The sequence below is a fragment of the Echiichthys vipera genome (assembly GCF_963691815.1).
Source record: "Echiichthys vipera genome assembly, chromosome: 1".
NCBI classification, from domain to species: Eukaryota; Metazoa; Chordata; class Actinopteri; order Perciformes; family Trachinidae; genus Echiichthys; species Echiichthys vipera.
In genome coordinates, this window is record NC_139826.1 from 5,802,152 (window position 1) to 5,821,981 (window position 19,830).

Below are 19,830 nucleotides of genomic sequence, written 5' to 3' on the forward strand. Positions count from 1 at the left end.
CAACGCAGCAAAATGGCCAGAGTGGCGGACATTATATGTGGACTAACTTCAGTATAAACAGACTTGTGGCAAGTACCGGAGGGGAGGTTTTGCAGTAACAAAAGCTAAAAAAAACACTGTATATGTTTGGAGGGCCAGCCGCTTAATGAGTCACATTTAACAACTTTATGATTCAACCACATACTCGTGTCACCGCGTAGGCAACACAATAGTAACAACTTTGTTTGGCTCGTTTACTGTGACTGGTGTAAGGAGCCAGCCGCTACCACTAAGTCTGACCTCCTCTTCACTCCCTGCTGCCCGATCTGTGCAAGCTTTGTCAGTTCGTTCGTTCACCATGACAGCTAACACCAATAACCATTTTGTTGTGTACTAGTCAAATTACTACGGCAAATGACTCAATTGCCTTTCTATCCAGTTTAATTTCTATGATCACACCATTTGAGATGCTGGTGTGACTGGGTCCTAAGGGCGACACAGCTGTTCAGCAGTACACCTGTTTGACAACCAGCTGGAGTCTTCTGATACACACACAAACACAGACGCTGCCTTTCAGTCTGCGGTTGCTCATGTTCCCGTCTGTGGAACATGATCTGGTGCATCACAGGCACACTGTTGCTCTTGCAGGTGTTTTTGCGGAAGCCATCAATCCTCCTCATTGCTCATTGAAAGAGTGACCACAACACCGCTTGAAACAAATGGATGGAAGGATCTCTGTCTCTTCTTTCTCCCTCCTGACTCGCTCATCCCTCCTGCCTTTTTCTGTGAATTGATAGCCATTCATGTCCGTTGCCTTGCTAAGTGTTTGTACGCTCAATAGAAAAGCTTTTAGTGGCTGAGCTGAGCTGTCTAAATCCTATGATGGTTCATCTACCAGTTGATCCTGACCGGGTCTGCTGACTGACAAATGTTCAACAACAGTAGACAGAGAATGAGAGAGAGAATGAGAGAGAAGAGAGAGAGCCAGTTAAGGGATTGGGAGGGAAAGACAGTGAGGAGATCAGAAACTGTGGAGGAGGAAATTAAGAGATGAACCAAAGGAAAGTGGGAGATCCAAGCTAGTGATGTGGATATGATTTGCTGATTGTCCTGGAGATGGCTCAGTTGTTATCATGTGAACTTATTGTAGATTTTGGTCAAGTGATAACAGTTGGTTGAATAAAGGGGGCAATGGTAACGATCTGTCTGTCCAAAGATGGCCGCTGGTGTTAGATGTGAATGTCCTCTCTGACTCTCTGCCCGTTCACTGTCTGCTGGTCCATGACCTCTGACCTTTTTCCAGTGGATACTGTGAGAGGTTTTGCTCTGGTGTTCTCAGACGGCTGATATTATCTGTCTCTTATCCAGAGTCTCTGCTGTTTCATAGATGTAGTGTTTTCACACTCCAGACGTGCTCCTGGTTGGCCAGGTTCACACTGACACTAATGTGTTCATACCATAGACTGTATAAGGTGAAGCCAAACATCTGGACCACCCCCTGGTGGCTGGATGCAGCAAGGTCATAAACCTTCAAACCCCCATTTTAGTTATTTAGGTAGGATAATATTTTTCAGATATTGATTTTTCAGGATATTTTGGCTTCACCTTTGTACAGTGGGAGGAAGTGGAGACACGTCGTCCATCTTTATATACAGTCTATGTTCCAGACTGGACAGCCAAGAGTTGTAAAGATTAAGTCATATAGACTGACAGGAAAGTCCGCAGCCGGTGTTTAATCCATCGGCCTAATAATTAGGTTCCTAAAAAAGGTCAATCCCCACATGGATAAATGAATCAGCGTTAACATATTCATGAACCCACTTATTAAAAATCACTAGACAAAAGGATCACAATTATACAGCAATAATCAGAACCACAATGCAAACTCAGGTTTTGTCCCGGGACAGAACGACAGTGTGAGTGCGCACACTGTCGTTCTGTCCCGGGACAAAACCGTTTTTTCAGCTAAAGCCTAGTGCCTTTAAGCAGTGCACCCGTTCCGCACATAACAGCCGACAGCGGGCCGTGAAAGAGGTGGGATTTAGCGGAGCCGTTTGCACATGTACGAGCACGAGCGTGCGCACGTGTACGAGCACGAGCACGAGCACGAGCCCTACGGTAGTAGCGTTATGGGCGCCTGTTCGGACATAGAAAATAGAAGGACGGACCATGCACGGACATTTAACAACAACAACAATGGCGGTGAAAGGTTCACGTTGGTGTGATGCGGAGGTGGAGTGTTAACTGCAGATTTGGTCGGATGAAAAGATTCAAAAACAGTCGACAAGACGCACAAAAACTCCGAGGTCTACGGAAAGATTTGTAAACAAAGCCACACACACGCGATCAATGCGTGTGACGTGTTACAGCGTGATGGCGTATGGACAGCAAGAAGTATTGGCCGAGGCCCTGGCAGTGTGAGTACCATCGGGGCTTGGGCGCGGGGGGAGAGGGAGGGGGGACAAGTACCCTAAAGCCCAGGTCGCGGTGCGGAAGGACAGTGTGAGTACGCCCTCAGTTTAAATCAGTGTCTTGCACAATGAGACTCAGCATCAAAAAATATCTTTTAAATAATTGTCCAAAGGGTTCAAATAATATTCCCCAAGTTAAGTTATACCAAAAATCGCTTTTTTTTTAATACAACAAAATAAAGAAAGATTTTCCGTTTCTTTAATTCTGTTTCAGTTGGTTTTTGTGGGAGTGAATTCTCTTCTCAACCAAAATAATAAAGGATCCCTCATAAGTTTTAATTTTAGGTTTTTTTTTCCATTTAGGAGTGTACTCTCTTCCCAAACAACAATTTAACAAACGATCTTTGAACAAGTGTCACGCTGTCAGGGACCAATGTTATCAAGCGGACCAGAGTTCACCTGTTTTGTCCACACCAAAGTTCGATTGAGCTTTTTCACTACCCAAAATCAACGGACAATTCACAGAAACGAACCAGGATTTGCTAAGCTATCTTTTAAATCCATCTGAGTCCAGCTTTTTGGTCTTCACCAGTTTGAATGACAACACACACACACCAGAGAACTGAACCGAGTGGGCAAATGCACCAGTTTGTTTGTTGTTAAACCACATTGTTACTTTGGGAATAGAGTAGTTTTTAAATTCATATCATACTTAATTGTGCACATTTCCTCTGGGACAACCTTTTAGGGTCACCAATCGTCTCTTGCTTAAACCCTTGCATTACTGTGGAGGCAGCTTCACATATATACACCTATATACATGTTTCCTAAATGCAAGAAAAGAAATTATCTCCTGAAATAAACATCAATTCAGTCAAAACTCTCCAGATCATGATTAAAGCTTTCCTATGTGGCAGCAAATTACTTCTTACAGCAGGAATACCTAAAGAACAATACTCTTTAGTTTTCTATTCATTTCCACTCTCTTTTTTCTTACAGCTTGTTTCTTCATTTGGTCAAAGTTATAAAGTATAAATAAGGCCATGTCTTTTTTACAGTAAGGCAGGTATGACTGTGGCTTTTTATACCTTTTTACACATTGTCAGAGCTAAGGAAAGCAAACATGGTTGTTGTCAAGATGAGGTTAAAAATGAGTTGGAATATGTGATTAGCATCTCAATGGTCTTGGACCAGAAAAAACACCAAGTGAAATGCACAAAAGGGATTTAAATTGACTCATTGATTCAGAGAACGGCAGTCATCTTGACAACTCATGTGTTCAGGGAAAACGAGGGCACCAAGACAAAAAATTACACTGAGCAGAATCAAGTGCTGCCAAATCTGTCTTCAGGGTCTGTTTCATAATAGACCTAGCTTGCATCTTTGAAAGAAATCAATAGTCATTGCCTTTATAAATCAATTGGAAATGCATACGGCCCAGGGTAAAATGAAATCTTTTTTTTTTCATTTTGTGGCTCATTGACATCAACTCTGGCATGTAGATCACATATTCCCTGGTATTTCCATTCGTCCCCAGCATAAATAGACCCAGAGATATAAAAGATGTCAGTTATTTTAGCTGGAGTTATTTGGTATGGTGTATTCTCCATGAATTTAAATTATGTTACTTCTAATGCTGAAGGGGCATCCCTATGTCCCCCTGGTCCTATGTTCCCCAGTTGCAAAACAAAGCAGGGATATCAGACCTTTTTCTTAAAAAAGGGTTCTATGTTCCCCAGTCACATGCAGAGCGGGGAACATAGGTAGGCTCCCATGCTGAGCAGGATTCAGTGCTGATCTTTGTACCCCATACCAATTGATTGTAGCTAGGGTTACTGTAGGTGCCAAAACCTGATGCCTCTATGGCACCAGTTCCCAAACTAACGGTATCTACCAGACCAAATGACAACGCAGAATTCGGTGCCACTGAAATGCCTACGCTGCTCTCTGGTGCTCCGAAACAGACGTTACACAGTACAGAACTTGGGTGAGGTCAGCTTTAAGTTGGATATTCAATAACCAAAGTCGTGGCTGCGACCGGAGTGAATATATGTCCAATATCCAACTTAAAACTAATTTCACTGCAGTGGCAAACAAAGTTTCACTGCACTTGAGTGATGTAAGTTTAGCATTATTTAATAACATTACACTTGGCAGCAGGTCCAGTTAGCCTCCCTTAGCTAGCTAATCCTCACCAGACATGAAACGTGAGGGCCACGCTAACAATCTACAACAACAAGTTGCACTATCTTTAATAATTGCAGCAGTGTGTTTTAGATGTTGAAAATGTCATGTATATCAAATGAAGATGATTTTAATTAGGCATGCGAACCAAACACACCGATTTACTGTGTAAACTGAAGTTGTTTTTACTATTTTGGATGTTTTCTGAAGCAGTTTTTGAGTGTAGTCAAAAACTATGTCAGTGGTATTTACAGTAAACAGACAAAATGTGCTTACAGTACACATGGTCTCCGGTAAATATGCTGAGGTTGGCCGGTCCTGAACTGCAGGTGAGAATTTGTAGTATAGTAAATTGGATGTGTTGATTAACGTTTGTTGACACTGTGGAAATAGGACAGTTATGTATCCAGAAACGTTGACTTGCCTCACATCATTTGCCCTGATGTGTGTCCCTCTGTACTCTTGAAGCTGTTTAAGTTATTACTAAATCACAGGTTAAAGCTGGATTCATACCTCCGGATACGGACGAAATTCGTCCTTCCGTTCCAAACATTGTCTCCGGTGCTACCCTTCATACCTCCTTCCGGTTTCAGCGTTCAGCGTTATGGATGTTACGCAACACATCCTCTAGAGGGCAGTTCTGTGTCCCAAACATGGCATCTGTAGAGGAAATTATTTTGGCTGTTTGTCATCCAAATTTGGGAAAAGGGCGCATAAAGTGTATGCGGCGGTAGCATGTGAGACCACTCAATGAAAACCCACACTTTAATGGCGGGTTTCTTCCTGTGGTTTTGCCGATGAGAGCTGGATGATGAAAGGCACTCCCAATACTTTAGGATGTCCACCGCTACTTCTTCTTCCTCGAGTTTTCTGTCGCTACTTTTGATGATTTGCTTTTTAGCTTTTTAAATGTCCAGTTTCCGCTTTCTTCTTGGTCAGTTTTCTCGAATGGTTGGACTGAGTCTATACTGACCCTATACTGCTCCCTCGATTTCCAATGGTATTGCGCCGTTCCGTCCTGATTTGTAAGCTCAGAGGCGACGGACCATATGACAGATGAAACGATCTCCGGGACCGGACGAAAGCGTCCATGTCCATATTTACCGTAGGGTGGGAATGGGCATTAAATCTGAGATTTTGTGACACCTTTAATCTTTGCTGTTGGCTGAATTCATTACAACAGCGTATGCTCCTCCATAACAGGCTGTGTGTAATTGTGTATATTCCAACACATTTTTGGTACACATTCACCTACAGTCACACACGCACACACACTCCTGCGCATTGTAGTGGTATTTAACACCATTCACTTTCTCTCGCTCTCCCTCAGACTGCGGCGGCAGCAGCAGAGTCCTGGTCTGTTTGGGAAGATGAGATCGGCTCGGTTCAGTCCTGAAAACCCAGATGGTCCAACCAGCGACATGGACGAGGAGGAGGAGGAGCTGCAGCTCCAGATCCCATGACACACACACACAAACACACACACACACATTCACAAAAGTACATATAGCGATAAAGAATATACCTTTACACAAACATCAGCAGTCACATAAAGGAGTGGAACACAGTTTCTCTTTAAGGGAAAACGTTTTGTCCCAAGAGATGGTACCGTTTTGCAACAGGAAGCAGCTGTCTTCTGTTCAAAAAGCAAGTTGTTAAAGGATCTCTCCAACATTATGTAATCTATTTTACCCAATCAAAAGGTCAATACAACTTTTATCTTTGTGCATCCACACATCCTTGGCGAATGCAAATGTGAGGCAGTTGATTGCTGACCGTGTTAATGATCAATAATCAAATTATCAAAAGAGGAGAAACTACACAATTGTTCCTCTGGAGTTTAAATAAAAGAGGTGATATGACAAAGTGTCCACCCAGAAGCAATATGATAAGCAGACACTTAATCCTTACGTAGAACACACATTCTCACACACACTAACACACGCACACATGCTTGGAAATACTTTCATACACACAGCAACTACGTGAAACCCAGCAGGTGTGTGACAGACATTCAAAGGATGTCCAGACAGTGTGATGCTGAATGAAAGGATCTTTCTTCAACTTCCACCAAACTCCACTCTAGCAGAGGCCGACATGTATCATCCTTTCAATGTTCTCTTACCTCATATTATCACAAGCATTACACCTGTCCCATCTGAACTGTGCTACTGTATTCAAACAAGCTCCACCCCACATCTACGACAGCAGTATCAATACTTTTCACTGCAGTCAGCTGTGAAGAAAATGCCTTTTATGTCCCTCTGAGCTTCAAAGTGTTGATATCTCACAAAGGAATTTTAGGATTTTTTTCCATTTAATGAAGATTCAAATCTATTTCACATTTATTTAAAGTTAACCCCCTATGCTGGGAACACACTACACTTTCAGCCTCATTATAGCTGCAAGATTTTTTTTGACACTCTCTAATCCAGTCTCTGCGCGAAGTGAGAGAAATCCTTGTTCACTTTGCTCTAAAGCAAATGTGGTTAATCTTGGCCTTTAGTTGCATTATGGTTATTAGCATGAGGGTTGTGTTCAGGTGCAAGCAAAAATTTGGGCATCAAAGAAGAATACAACAGAGGTAAAAAGATGAAAATAACCTCTATACATTTTTCTGTACCAGAGACCTGAACCTGGCCCTTACCTGCACCTTTGAGCCAAACCGGCCTGAGACCGAGACTATATTTTTCTTTTTTCCTCTTCAGAGACAAAGTTCTGTAGTGTTTTGGAAAGACTTTTCGCACATAAAAAAGAACTAATCTGGAAACAATTAACACATAATGTGGCCAGAACCAAACATGTAACTTGTACTAACTAATAAGCCATAGGTTTAGTGACAGTACTAATCTAATGTTGCGCTCTGAAGATGACAGAAGAACATTGTCTACAGAGCCAGTAAAGATTGTAAAGGGGCGTTCACACCAAATGCGAAAGATGCAAATTGAGCGGCAATTCTACATTGAAAATCAATGTAAATGGCATGATGACACGCGATTCAGGCGGCGGCGGCCCGAATTGAGCATCTAGTGTGGCAAGACGCGGTGCGAATGAAGCATCCATCACCTCATAGCATGTGTCGTTTGAAGTTGAAAAATTTTAACTTTTAAAGCGACATCATGTGACGCTGTCAATCAGTCAATCAGCGTTGAGATTGCTGTAAGCATCATCAAAGTTCTCCATGAGACATCCAGGGGATCAGCAAAGCCTCCATTGTTGCATTCTTTGGGGACAACCAGACTCTTCCTATGGATATAATATAATGGATACAAGCGATGCGATACTCGCGTTCCAGGCGATTTATTCGCCTCCATTGCTTTTGGTGTGAATGCAGCATAACTTTTGGCATGGATCTGCCTACCCCTACCCTGATGCTGTGCATTCTCTTCAAAATATAATTCCATCACATCCTTCAGAGTTTGAGAGAAACTACATGGATGGAGGAGTAAAGGCCTTTAACTCTGTGGTACTTGTATTCTCATGTAAGAGTACTAACCCTGATAGTTTCATGATGTATTGTGATCCCAGCAGCTCCTCAACAAACACACGTCAGTATTAGACGATCTGTACATAAACATTTGGCTAAGTAAGAGAATGCACAAGACCCTTGTAAAACCAGAAGATTGTGAGATGTAATGGGTGAGGGTAGTAGTCAGACGTCTATATTGTTTCTTGTAAAAGGGGGATATGATCCTGTGAATGTCCACTAATGACCTTGTCACATCAGCAGTTTAAACTGCTACATTTTGTGACAAAGTCTATTCATTCTAAGGGAATCTGCATCATTAATCGATTTGCTCTCTGAGACAGTCATTTAGATCAAATCTGATATGGTAAGCTTTGACTTACATATTCCCACTGTTGACCTATGAAGCCGGAGAGTAACTGTCTACTTTGACTTTAAGTGTAATTCCGGTGCAAAATCATCCCATGGTCTTTTTCGCCACTTACATTCATCAAATAAGCCATCGAGACATTTTCTTAGGTGTATAAACTATTAACGGAGAAATCCCAGAGAGTCTCTAACAGCCGGACGTGGCTAACACTAACACACAGCTCCTCTCATAGTAAAGTCCATTCAAGTCGATCATCAAATGCAATCCAAAAGGAAGGAGCCCATTGGTGCTTGGGTTAATGTGTAAGGACTCTTATCATGCAGAGGTTTAGTGTTATCTTGAGCGTATTAGTGGTTAAAAAGCATTTTAATGCCTTCACCGTATTGCCCTAAGCTAATCAGTGTTAGCCACGTCCGTCTGTTAGTGACTCTCCCGGAGTTTTCCGTTAATAGTTGTTACACGGAAAAAAACTCTCTCGATGGCTTATTTGATGAATGTAAGTGGCGAAAAAGACCTTGGGATGATTTTGCACTGGAATTACACTTTCACTCTCCTCTTTCAGAGGCTGGAAATCAGCGGTATTGTGCTTCAAGAGGAAGAGATTCAAAGCAGAATGTTGTTCCTTGATGCATTCAAGGATAAGGTTTGGTTCAGGTGTGAATGTCTGAAATGAGTGTTCAGTCTGTATAGTCATAAGAGCTTGACTTTTAGTCAGATACTTTTGAAATAGAAGCCTCCTCTCCAACAGTTTGCAGAACTACAATATTCACACAGGTGGAACCAGACAGCAAAGGCTAGAAACACATTCAGACTTGTGTTGTTCTGTTCTGAGTTTGTTGTTGCAGGTAAAATGTTTATGCAGTATATATGCTGAGGTTCAGTGTTTTAAAAATCCCACAAATCCCCAAGTATTTATATCCAGTAATTCCCTCAGGACCGTATTCAGTCAGAGTTGAAACGCCTCCAAAGCAGCATTTACACATCATGGGATAATGACACACTGACTGAACCCAATGTAAAACCATGTATTCAACTGTAGGGGGGAGTTTTGGATTCACTGGGAGTTAATTTATTTGTACTAAACCTGGCTGGGCTAAATCTCCCGCCTGGGAGACAGCTCCAGTCTCGCAGAGGACAGCAGTTGTGAAAAGCAATAAAACATTAATTTTTCTTCCACCACCACCTGCAGTCACACGCTGCCTCGTTCTTAACTCTGACGCTGAAAGAGACCAAGATATTTTTACTGATCAGGATTCTGAACTATTTATGTTGTCGTTGTTATGGTTTAGTTTTTATAAATGATCTGTACCGCAGTGGTTTTGTATTAGCTCTATAAATGTCAACTGTACATATAAAGAAACATGAGTCACTGTGTCTTTTTTTGCACACGGTATGTATTTATAATGTGTGTCATAGTAATCTTGTCTTATATTTGGAGAACACTTTCTAAACCAGCAGTGCCTCAATGCTTGTAACTTCAAAGTTGTTTTCCTCAAGGTTTCTTTCCTGGTATCAGACAGAATTGTCAACTTGTTAAACATCCATCTCCAGTCTGAAATTGCCAGTACTCCAACCGATTTCCATGGGCTCCTTCCTTTTGGATTGCATTTGGTAATTGACTTGAATGGACTTAACTACAAGAAGCTGGTATTGGGGCCAGTAGTTAAGTCTTTCAGAACACTCTTTTGAAAAACTCCAGGTTTATTTTATGTGTAAGGACTCTTCTCATGCTACTGCAGAGGTTTGGTGTTATCATGAGCAGTATTAGTGGTTAAAAAAGACGTGTTTGTCTTCACTATGCTGCCCGAGCTAATCAGTGTTAGCCACGGTGGGTTGTTAGCGACTATACCGCATTTCTCTGTTAATCGCTCATACACGAAAAATATCTGTCTCGACTTATTTGATGACCGAAAAAGTCTTTGCCAAAAAAGACCCTGGGATGATTTTACACCGGAATTACACTTCAAGATAAAAAAAAATGCAGGCCTAGTATCTGTTTAGAAAAATGTTTGAACATACGTTCTAAATGAGCACAGATAACCTCCATGGTCGAATAATAAACAAAATAGTTACAGTGAGCAGTAGAGGGCAAGAAAGCCAGAGAGTTAGAACATCAAAGACAATGAAGTTGGAGTGAGAAAGCGTTAAACTCACCAACACTCGTGGGGTGTGTTTGGCAGTGCAGACTGTGGTGTACTGCACAGAGTAGACACAGTAATGAGATTGAACCTCAGCCTGACTCCCCACACGCAGCATGGGGGAACAGCTCACATCTCCCTCTGAGATCATATTCATTACTCTACTGTGCGTGTGCGTCTGAGAGAGAAGCCAAGACATATAATGAATGTTTTACCCTTGTGTAGGCTGGAGTCAGAATGACTGCAATCATACACGTTTAGCTCTGCACTTTGTGTGTGTGTGTGTGTGTGTGTGTGTGTTTGCTTACAAAAACAGATGATAAAAACAAATAGTTGCATATTGACAGTTTGGACATACAAACTTGTACAAGTAGTTGCTATGGTGCCCTTGGGATAACTGCAAACAATGTGCCCACACACGCAAGCTGTTAGCTATGGTGTGTGTGTGTGTGTGTGTGTGTGTGTGTGTGTGTGTGTGTGTGTGTGTGTGTGTGTGTGTGTGTGTGTGTGTGTGTGTGTGTGTGTGTGTGTGTGTGTGTGTGTGTGTGTGTGTGTGTGTGTGTGTGTGTGTGTGTGTGTGTGTGTGTGTGTGTGTGTGTGTGTGTGTTTGCTTAGCTTGATCCCATGAGTACAGTAGAGAAGATAATTCCGAAAACTGTTGGCTAAGCATGACACACTGTAATGGTTTGAGTCCGTGTGTGCTGTTCGATGTATGTGTTGGAGGTGGTTGATTTCCACAAATGTGTGCGTGCGTGTGTGTGTAAAAAGCCTGGAGCCTAGATCATTATGTTAATTTTCACAGTGTCTTTATTAGGCCAGTAATGGCTGACAGCAGGAAGGCAGAACATTACATTGATCCCTCTATAATTATTCCACCGCTACCACAATATCTCTTCGTATGCATGTACTGTAAAAGTGTGTGAGTGTGCGTGCTTATGTATCACTACAGAATTCAAACAATATGGAAGTGCTTCCTTGTTTTGTGAAAAATATTTGATTTCATTTCTGCCACTTCTCTGCGTCGGCTTTGGATAAAGGCTCCCTCTGCCTCTCTATTCATTTTTATTGCACCGTATTGGTGTCCCATTGGTAATAAACCAATTTAAGCTTGACTGCATGTGAACAAGGCCAATAAATGATCCTGACACACACACGCACACGCACACACACACACACACACACACACACACACACACACACACACACTCACACTCACACAGAGGTCGTTACCGGCGGTATATGTTTGCTGGCTGAGAGACATTAAAGAACATTCCCTCTTCGCCACCGTAGATGGGATGCTTTGCCATTGTCCGACATTTCTGCTACCCAATGATAGCTTCTGTAAGCTGTTTTGTTGAGTTGTTGAAATGCTCTCTTGTAAACAGTGAGGCAGTGTAACGTTATACAGTATGTGTGCGGCTTTTATTGTGAAAGGTAAGAATGAAAGCAGTGGTCTTGTTTACATTACACAATTACTTATTGAACACGAAATATTACATAATAATTAAATTTGGTAATAGATGAACAGTAAGCTTTTCAAAATAGCATCTGGAACAACAATACAAATATAAATGAATAAAGTTCTAAACAGCACCTGAAACAAGAAGAATTTGTGAAATTTTAACTAAGAGTGCAAAACATGTGCAAAGGTGGTCAGTCACTTCTTCTGTCAGAGCTGACATGTAGCATTGCTACAGGCTCTCTTCCTTGGTTTAACAAAGAACAACTCAAGGGCCCTGTTGAAATTCAACTATTTCACAAGTGGACCATTTAGACGGATTCTCTTGCAGGCTGCACACAAGTCATTTGAGTGTATATATGATGTACCATATACCACAATGCAATGCGGTCATGTTTTACTGGAGGAGAAGAAGCAGAAGAGGTAACCAGGTATCTGCAGGGCTCTCAAGTGTCATGCATTGAGCGTGACAGTCACATATTTTGGTCTTTTATCACGCACTCCCTCCACACATTGGATTTCTCAGAAAAACATTTTGTAACAAACGGCCACTTACCAGCCAATCAAAAAAAGACGGGGGCTACACAGTGGCCAATCAGAAAATAACTATTGTATCTTAGTAAGATTTAACGCAACAACCAATGAAAAAAGAATAGTTTTATTCATGTGATTCTTTTTTTTTCGTTCCGTAACTTTATTCACATAAATAGACTTACACCAGTGATTACTGTTCAATCTTCAAACAATATCTCTCGAGGTAGTGCACATATCATAAATAAAAGAAAACATTGAAGTACATAAATCAGTACAGATCAAATTCATTACACATGTCTTTGGTTTTCCCAGCTCTGCAGTTGGTGCAGTACTTTAGTGAGTCCAGGTAGGAGTTAAAGTAAGAAATGAAAACAATAAAATGAGGTTTCTGGTTTGCAAATTTAGTGTTATGTCTATAGAACTTACCTAATAATGAGAAAATAATCATAACACAACTTTTTGATAGGACATATATTTCCAAAAAGAGTTTGTAAACCTAACTTTCTGTTTAATAAGAGGTTCATTTCATGCCACAGTGTTGTAATGTGGGTATGACTTACATGTTAGCTTAAAAGTAACTTTATGGGAATCAGAAACTTTTATGGGAAGCTTTTCTATCTTATAATTACATCTTAATAAAAAATATAAATCCTTCTAAAGCTTCAAATCTATATGTTGAAATAAAATTCCATAATGAGGTTGATTAGTTCAATATCTTATTAACCACTCAATTTTAAAAGTGGAATGAAGAGTATGGGAATCTAAGACATTGAATCCACCATTGCTTAGTTTGTTAATCATAACATAAGTATTTTTTTTTGAGAAAACCGTGTATGTTGTGAGCAGTTTTACCTCCTCAGGTACTGGGTTCCACACATTTGCACTCCTCACTGACCAGGCCGACTTACTGAAAGTGCTCCTGCGCAGAGGAATATAGCAGTCACCTCTGACAGAGCCTTGAGTGACATGCTCAAGGCTGTTTCTTTGGCTGATGAACTCTGCCAGAGGATCTGGAGCCAATTTATGCAGTACTTTATAGGTCAGTTTTAAGTCTCCAAATGTGTGAAGACTGTCCCAATTTAAAATACTGTGTTTTTTTTTAAATTGCACAGTGATGATATTGCCTAGGTTTTTTTTATCCACAACATTAATTGCTTGTTTGGACAAGACTTCCAATGTTTTTTTTTTTTACTCTGACCAGCCTGGGTCAGGTAATAGTTGAAGTGGCTGAAAATCATCGAATGCAAATATATTTCAGGCTTCAGTTGACATTTCATTTCGAATTGCACATGAATTTGCGAGATTAAACTTTTTATTGATTATTTTACACAATTTGCCAATATGGGCTTTAAAGGAAAGCTGTGAATCTATTATTATCCCAAGATATTTATATTGGCTGACAATTTGTATTCTTTCTCCATTAACATGTATGTCGGGGTCAGATGATACTCTATTTGTTTTACTGAAATACATGCCTGCAGTTTTAGAAATGTTTAGCTGCAGACAACACTCCTGTAACCACGTTGTAACACAGGGCATTGTTTTAATGAATTTAGCGGCAACAGCGTCTTTGGTGTGACTATGAACAAAGAAAACCGTGTCATCTGCATATATTAAGCATTCAGCTTCAGAACAAACAGTGGGCAAATCATTAATATAAAGACTAAATAAAAGGGGGCCTAATATTGACCCCTGAGGGACTCCGCGGGTTAGCCTTAGAGAGTCAGATCTGCAGTTGTTAACTGATACAGATTGTGTTCGATCATGCAGATATGATTCAATCCAGCTCACAGTGTTTCGAGAGAAGTTACATTTTGAGAGCTTGAAGCTAAGAATAACAGAATGATTTACTGTATCAAATGCTTTCCTGAGATCAAAAAACGCTGCCCCTACCACTCCACCCTTATCGAGAAAGAATTTTATTTTCACGATAAAGAGGCATGTAGCCCTTTCAGTGGAATGCTTGGATCTGAAAACCAAACTGCATGGCGTGGAGAGAGGGGGACCTGCTGTTTAAGTGATGAACAACGTCTGTGCCACCCATTTTTCTGTGATTTTGGAAATGCAGAGAAGTTAAGTCACCGGCTTTAAAAACAGGGGTAACTATAGCAGATTTCCAGGCCTTTGGAAATTGACCCGGTGAAATTGAAAGATTAATGATTGAGGCAATTGGAGTGGCGAGAGCTGAACCTAGATCTTTGAGCATGTTCAGGTCCATTCCAACAGCGTCCTTTGCTTTAGATGGTTTGAATGATCAAATTAAATCGATAACATTAGTCTCAGTAATATTTGTAATGGTAAATGACTGCGTTGCAGAGAATTTTATATCAGAGAATTCCTTTAATTGTATGGTAAACTGTTTCAGCACCAAATTATTGAGCTTATCTCCCCCACTCCATGCACAGTTAAGTGCTGGCACAGTCTGAGAGACTGGAAGGGAGGGAGGAACAAAATGTATATGCGGCAAAGAACCCACATCTCTGAGGTAGATCTCCCCCGCTCCATTTGCAAAAAGGCACCAGCTAAGTCTTGAAAGCTGGAAGGGAGAGAGGAATAGGAATATTAAAGGTTTTTTTAAAAAGGGTTACAAAAACCTGGGGAAACACTGACAAGTGTGCTTAAGAGTTAATTGAAGCCACAATATTTCAATAATATATGATAGAGTTTGAAGTTTTTTATCCAAAGTTTGATTGGCGTGGTATTATTATATTATGTCTGCTAGGATTGTTTTGTAGGGTGTTTAGGCACTGGATTGCGGTGAGGACCCCACAAGCCTGTCACACATTATTGGATATGCAGACTGGTATCATGAGGTAATATTGAAAATTGGACATTTACAGTTGTTAACAAAACAAAAAAAGAACAGAATAGTCACATCGTCTTAGTTTGAATTAATTTAATTAATTAATTAAATGAATTTGGACATTGATCAGTTTCTAAATATTCCTGATCTGAGTTATTTGCAGAGTGTAAATTCTGTTTGCCATTGACAAAACAAAGTATACACTTAATCCAGATTAAGTAGATTCATCTGAACCTAACATTGATTTCATGTTAACAAAATTAATCAATTATGTAAAAAAAAATGGAATACTGGCTGAGTAGAGAACAACTTTTTGAATGAACGGAAATCAGGATGGGCGGCCCAGTAATGGGGTGGTTAGCACTGTCGCCTCACAGCAAGAGGGTTCCTAGTTTGAATCTGGACTTGGCCCTTTCTGTGTGATTGCAACTTTGTGACCGTATGTTCAATATGAACCTATTTCCTGGGGATATGAGCTTGAGAAAGGAAACCTAGATCTACAAGAATCTTGTCCCAGCAAAAAATATATAGCTTGTAACATAAGATGTTGTTCACACAGGAGAAGAAAAACAAATTTTGGGGATATCAGGGAGTACATGGGATAATGGTGGATAAACTAGGGTTTTAAAATCCATCCTGTCGTATGATTACTTATGTTGCTGCCCCAACAGGCTCAGATGTAAAGCTGTGTCTAGAGATTGATATTTAGCTCTTTCTTATGCTGTGTACAACATAATCATAATGCATATGAATATAATATAACAAACTAGGATCAGGTTTAAAAAGTACAGAACAGGCCGTGTGGCATTTAGTAGCCAGTATGCTAATGATTGCTTGTTTACAACAAAGCTGATGGAAAGCAGATTACTGTAGAACCATGAATGAATAATGAATTGATCTGTTTCCAGTCAATTGTGCTTAAGAAATGAGCCGCGTCTCTTCAGGCCTGTGGAACTGCACAGGTTTTATGTGTAAAAATGCTCTCCACTGATGCTGTTGCCAACAGCTATGTACCTTCAATATGGCTGCCTGAAGCCATTATGTCACCATTTATAGGGAAATTACTTTACGAGTAAGAGTGCTTCACAAGCTTTACAACATAACATAAAAGTGTTTACATGTTAAGAGTGGGGTGTAGAGCTGTAACTGTTCCATATTCAGTTCAATGTTCATAAGCTTGAACATGAACGTTTTTACATACTGCAATTGTGGCAGCAAATATTGTTTGTAAATCATCTTTATAAATACGGATTTAGGTGAATAATGAGTCAAGATAGTACACAGCATTATGAGAATCACATTTTCTCAAGCTGTTTGTTTTATTTGTTTGACAGAAGGAAGAGATGGCCTACTGGGAATTCTGCTCAGTCACCAAGAAAGAGAGAGAGAAAGGGAGTGCAGCAATAAAATAATTGTCCCTTTTAGTGCTGTCAGAGCAGAGAAGACAGAGTTTCAGTGCTAACAGTCTGATGGGCAGATGAGACAACAAATACAATTGCTTTTCTGGCAGCTCTGCTGTGTTTTCACGACAGGATCCTGTAATATAGCTGACACATAAGCCTTCACGTGCACACACACACACACCACTTGACCACTTTCCAGTTACAAATTGGAAAACTATTGTATTTGAGAGGGTCCCACCAGCCTGGCCAGGTTAGCCATTGTGAGCAATACCCGTTGATATCAACGCATTATTCTGTAGCAGCAGCGGGGGCAGTATTGCAATCGCTTTACTACACCATTGTGACAAAAAGGGGATGAACCCGGTGATGGTTCTCATGCCAATCCACACATCCCTTATGATGTTTCGCTGGAGTTTTTTTCTCCAGCTTTCTCCTATAATTCTCTTAAGCCTCCCTGATTTTCAGTTTCAGTACCTCTTGCACTCTCCTCACCTCTTCACGGTTGCCATCTTTGAATGCTTTCTTCTTTTCATTCAGGATGTCCTTAATGTCCTTGGTGATCCAGGGTTTATTATTAGCATAGCAGGTTACAGTCCGAGCTGGGACATTGCAGTCCACACAAAAATTAATGTAGTCTGCGATTCACTCAGTGAGTCCATCGATGTCCACCTCCTCACAGTCCTTGTGGTCGTCGGCTTCCTCTTTGCCAGAGGCACATAGCAGGGTTTGAGGTGAACCAGGTTATGATCTGACCTGCCCACAGGGGAGAGAATAGGAGATGTATGCATCCTTAATGTTAGCATATATCAGGCCCAGAGCCCTACCTCTCTGGTAGGACAGCACACGTACTGTTGGAAGATCGGCAGAACTCTATCCAAGGTGACATGGTTAAGGTCTCCCGACACGATGAGGAGGGCACTGGGGTGTTGATTCTGGAGTCTGGAGATGGTGGTGTGTGTGATCCTGCAGGCAGTTGTCGGGTTTGCAGAGGGAGGGATGTACAGAACAACGGTGATGACATGCAGGATCTCTCTAGGCAGGCGGTAAGGACGGAGTCCAACAGCCAGCAGTTCAACATCCGGGCTACAGAGCTGTTCTTTAATGGTGATATTACACCATCTGCTGTTTAGAATGGCAAGCCCCCCTCCTTTCTGTTTAGCGCTCTCGGTGCAATCCCGGTCAGCCCGAATGGTGTGGAAGCCATCCACGGAGACGTTCTGGTCCGTGATGTCCCTGTGCAGCCATGTCTCTGTGAAACACATCAGACTGCACCCACGGTACTCTGGGTGGCTCCGCGTTAGCGCCATCAGTTTATCCATTTTGTTGTACAGAGACCATACGTTGCCCATAACAACACAGCTTTTATTCTTCTCCACTCCAAAACCCCGTCCCGTCTCGACCCTCCTCTATAGCCCTGACATTGCTTCCAATGTCTGCATCCCCGGTGTGTTTTCCAGAGATTGGGTGTAGTCTGGTGCGCTAATTTGGAAGTTAGGAACCATTCACAATAAGACATTAATATTGTACAACAAGAAGAGAAATATCACGCCAGGTTGTAGCTGTTTGCTATTTTCCACCCACATTAATGAAAAACTGATTCAACCACCTTAAAACCATATCTTTTCTAAAACCATATACCCCAAGTTGTCATTCAACATGAACTGTGGCATTTTCCATTTCAAAGTCTTCCCCAAATCTTGTGAAAATCATCTGGTGTAAGGAGGAGGCTTTAATTTTGGTGGAGTGTTTGGCTAATACCTGTTTATCACAGCTGGTTTTATAGATGTTCTTGATCTCAACTACTTTCATCAGAGGAAAAAAACTCATTGTTAATCAATTCCTTTGCAATTTAGGTGAGAAGACAGTTGACAAGACTCCACTCTGGCAAATCTGCAGGCCCAGATGGTGTATTTCCCAGGGTGCTTAAGGCCTGTGCCCCCCGGCTGTGTGGAGTACTGAGTCAAGTCTTCAGCCTGAGCCTGCAACTCCAGAGGGTCCCTAAACTGTGGAAGACATCCTGCCTCTTGCCTGTGCCAAAGGTGCTGTGTCCCAGAGGCTCTCAGGACTACAGACCAGTGGCCCTGACGTCTCACATCATGAAGACCATGGAGAGACTCGTCCTGGAGCAGCTAAGGCCGATGGTCAGGCCCTTCACTGATCCACTACAGTTCTGCTACCAGCCCCACCTGGAAGTTGAGGACTGCATCACCTACCTGCTGAACAGAGTCTACAGTCACCTGGACAAGCCTGCGAGCACTGTAAGAATCACGTTCTTTGATTTCTCCAGTGGATTCAACACCATCCGTCCGGCTCTACTGGGTGAGAAGATAGCTTCGATGCATGTGGAGGCCCCCACCGTGTCCTGGATTGTGGATTACCTCATGGGCAGACCACAGTATATACCCCTACAGAACTGTGTGTCTGACAGGGTGGTCAGCAACACTGGGGCCCCACAGGGGACTGTCCTCTCTCCCTTCCTCTTCACCCTCATCTGCTCAGACTTCAACTTTTGCACTGAGTCCTGCCACCTTCATAAGTTTTCCGATGACTCAGCAATAGTTGGCTGCATTGGAAAGGGGGATGAAAGTGAGTGCAGGACTGTTGTGGGCAACTCTGTCACTTGGAGTGAGCTGAATCACCTGCAGCTCAACTTGATTAAAACAAAGGAGCTCGTAGTGGATCTGAGGAGGGTGAAAACACCTGTGACCCCCGTCTCCATCCAGGGGGTCCCTGTGGACCCTGTAAAGGAGTATAAGTACCTGGGGGTGTACTTCAATAATAAGTTAAACTGGACTAGAAACGCGGAGGCTGTCTACAAAAAAGGGCCAAAGTCGACTCTTCTTCCTGAAGAGCCTGAGGTCCTTTAACATCTACCGGACGATGCTGAGGATGTTTTATGAGTCTGTTGTGGCCAGTGTGATCTTCTTCACTGTCACATGCTGGGGCAGTGGGCTGAAGGTCACAGACACCAACAGGCTGAACAAACTGATCAGGAGGGCCAGTGATGTCGTGGGGGAGGAGCTGGACGGCCCACAATCTCTTGGAGAGTCTGTCCCCTCCTTTCTGTAATTCATACTCAGCCA

The 19,830-nt window shown here is 41.8% G+C and overlaps 1 protein-coding gene across 2 annotated transcripts in view; it reads left to right on the forward strand.

Moving 5' to 3' along the window:
* ccdc102a (coiled-coil domain containing 102A) overlaps positions 1-9,743 on the forward strand; it is a 98,223-nt gene extending 88,480 nt beyond the window's left edge. For both annotated transcript variants that reach the window (XM_083912983.1, XM_083912982.1), the window contains one exon: positions 5,905-9,743. In XM_083912983.1, coding sequence (XP_083769109.1) covers positions 5,905-5,970 — 66 coding nt within the window. In that variant the 3' untranslated portion in view covers positions 5,971-9,743. The remainder of the gene's footprint in view (positions 1-5,904) is intronic.
* Positions 9,744-19,830: the final 10,087 nt, after the last annotated feature.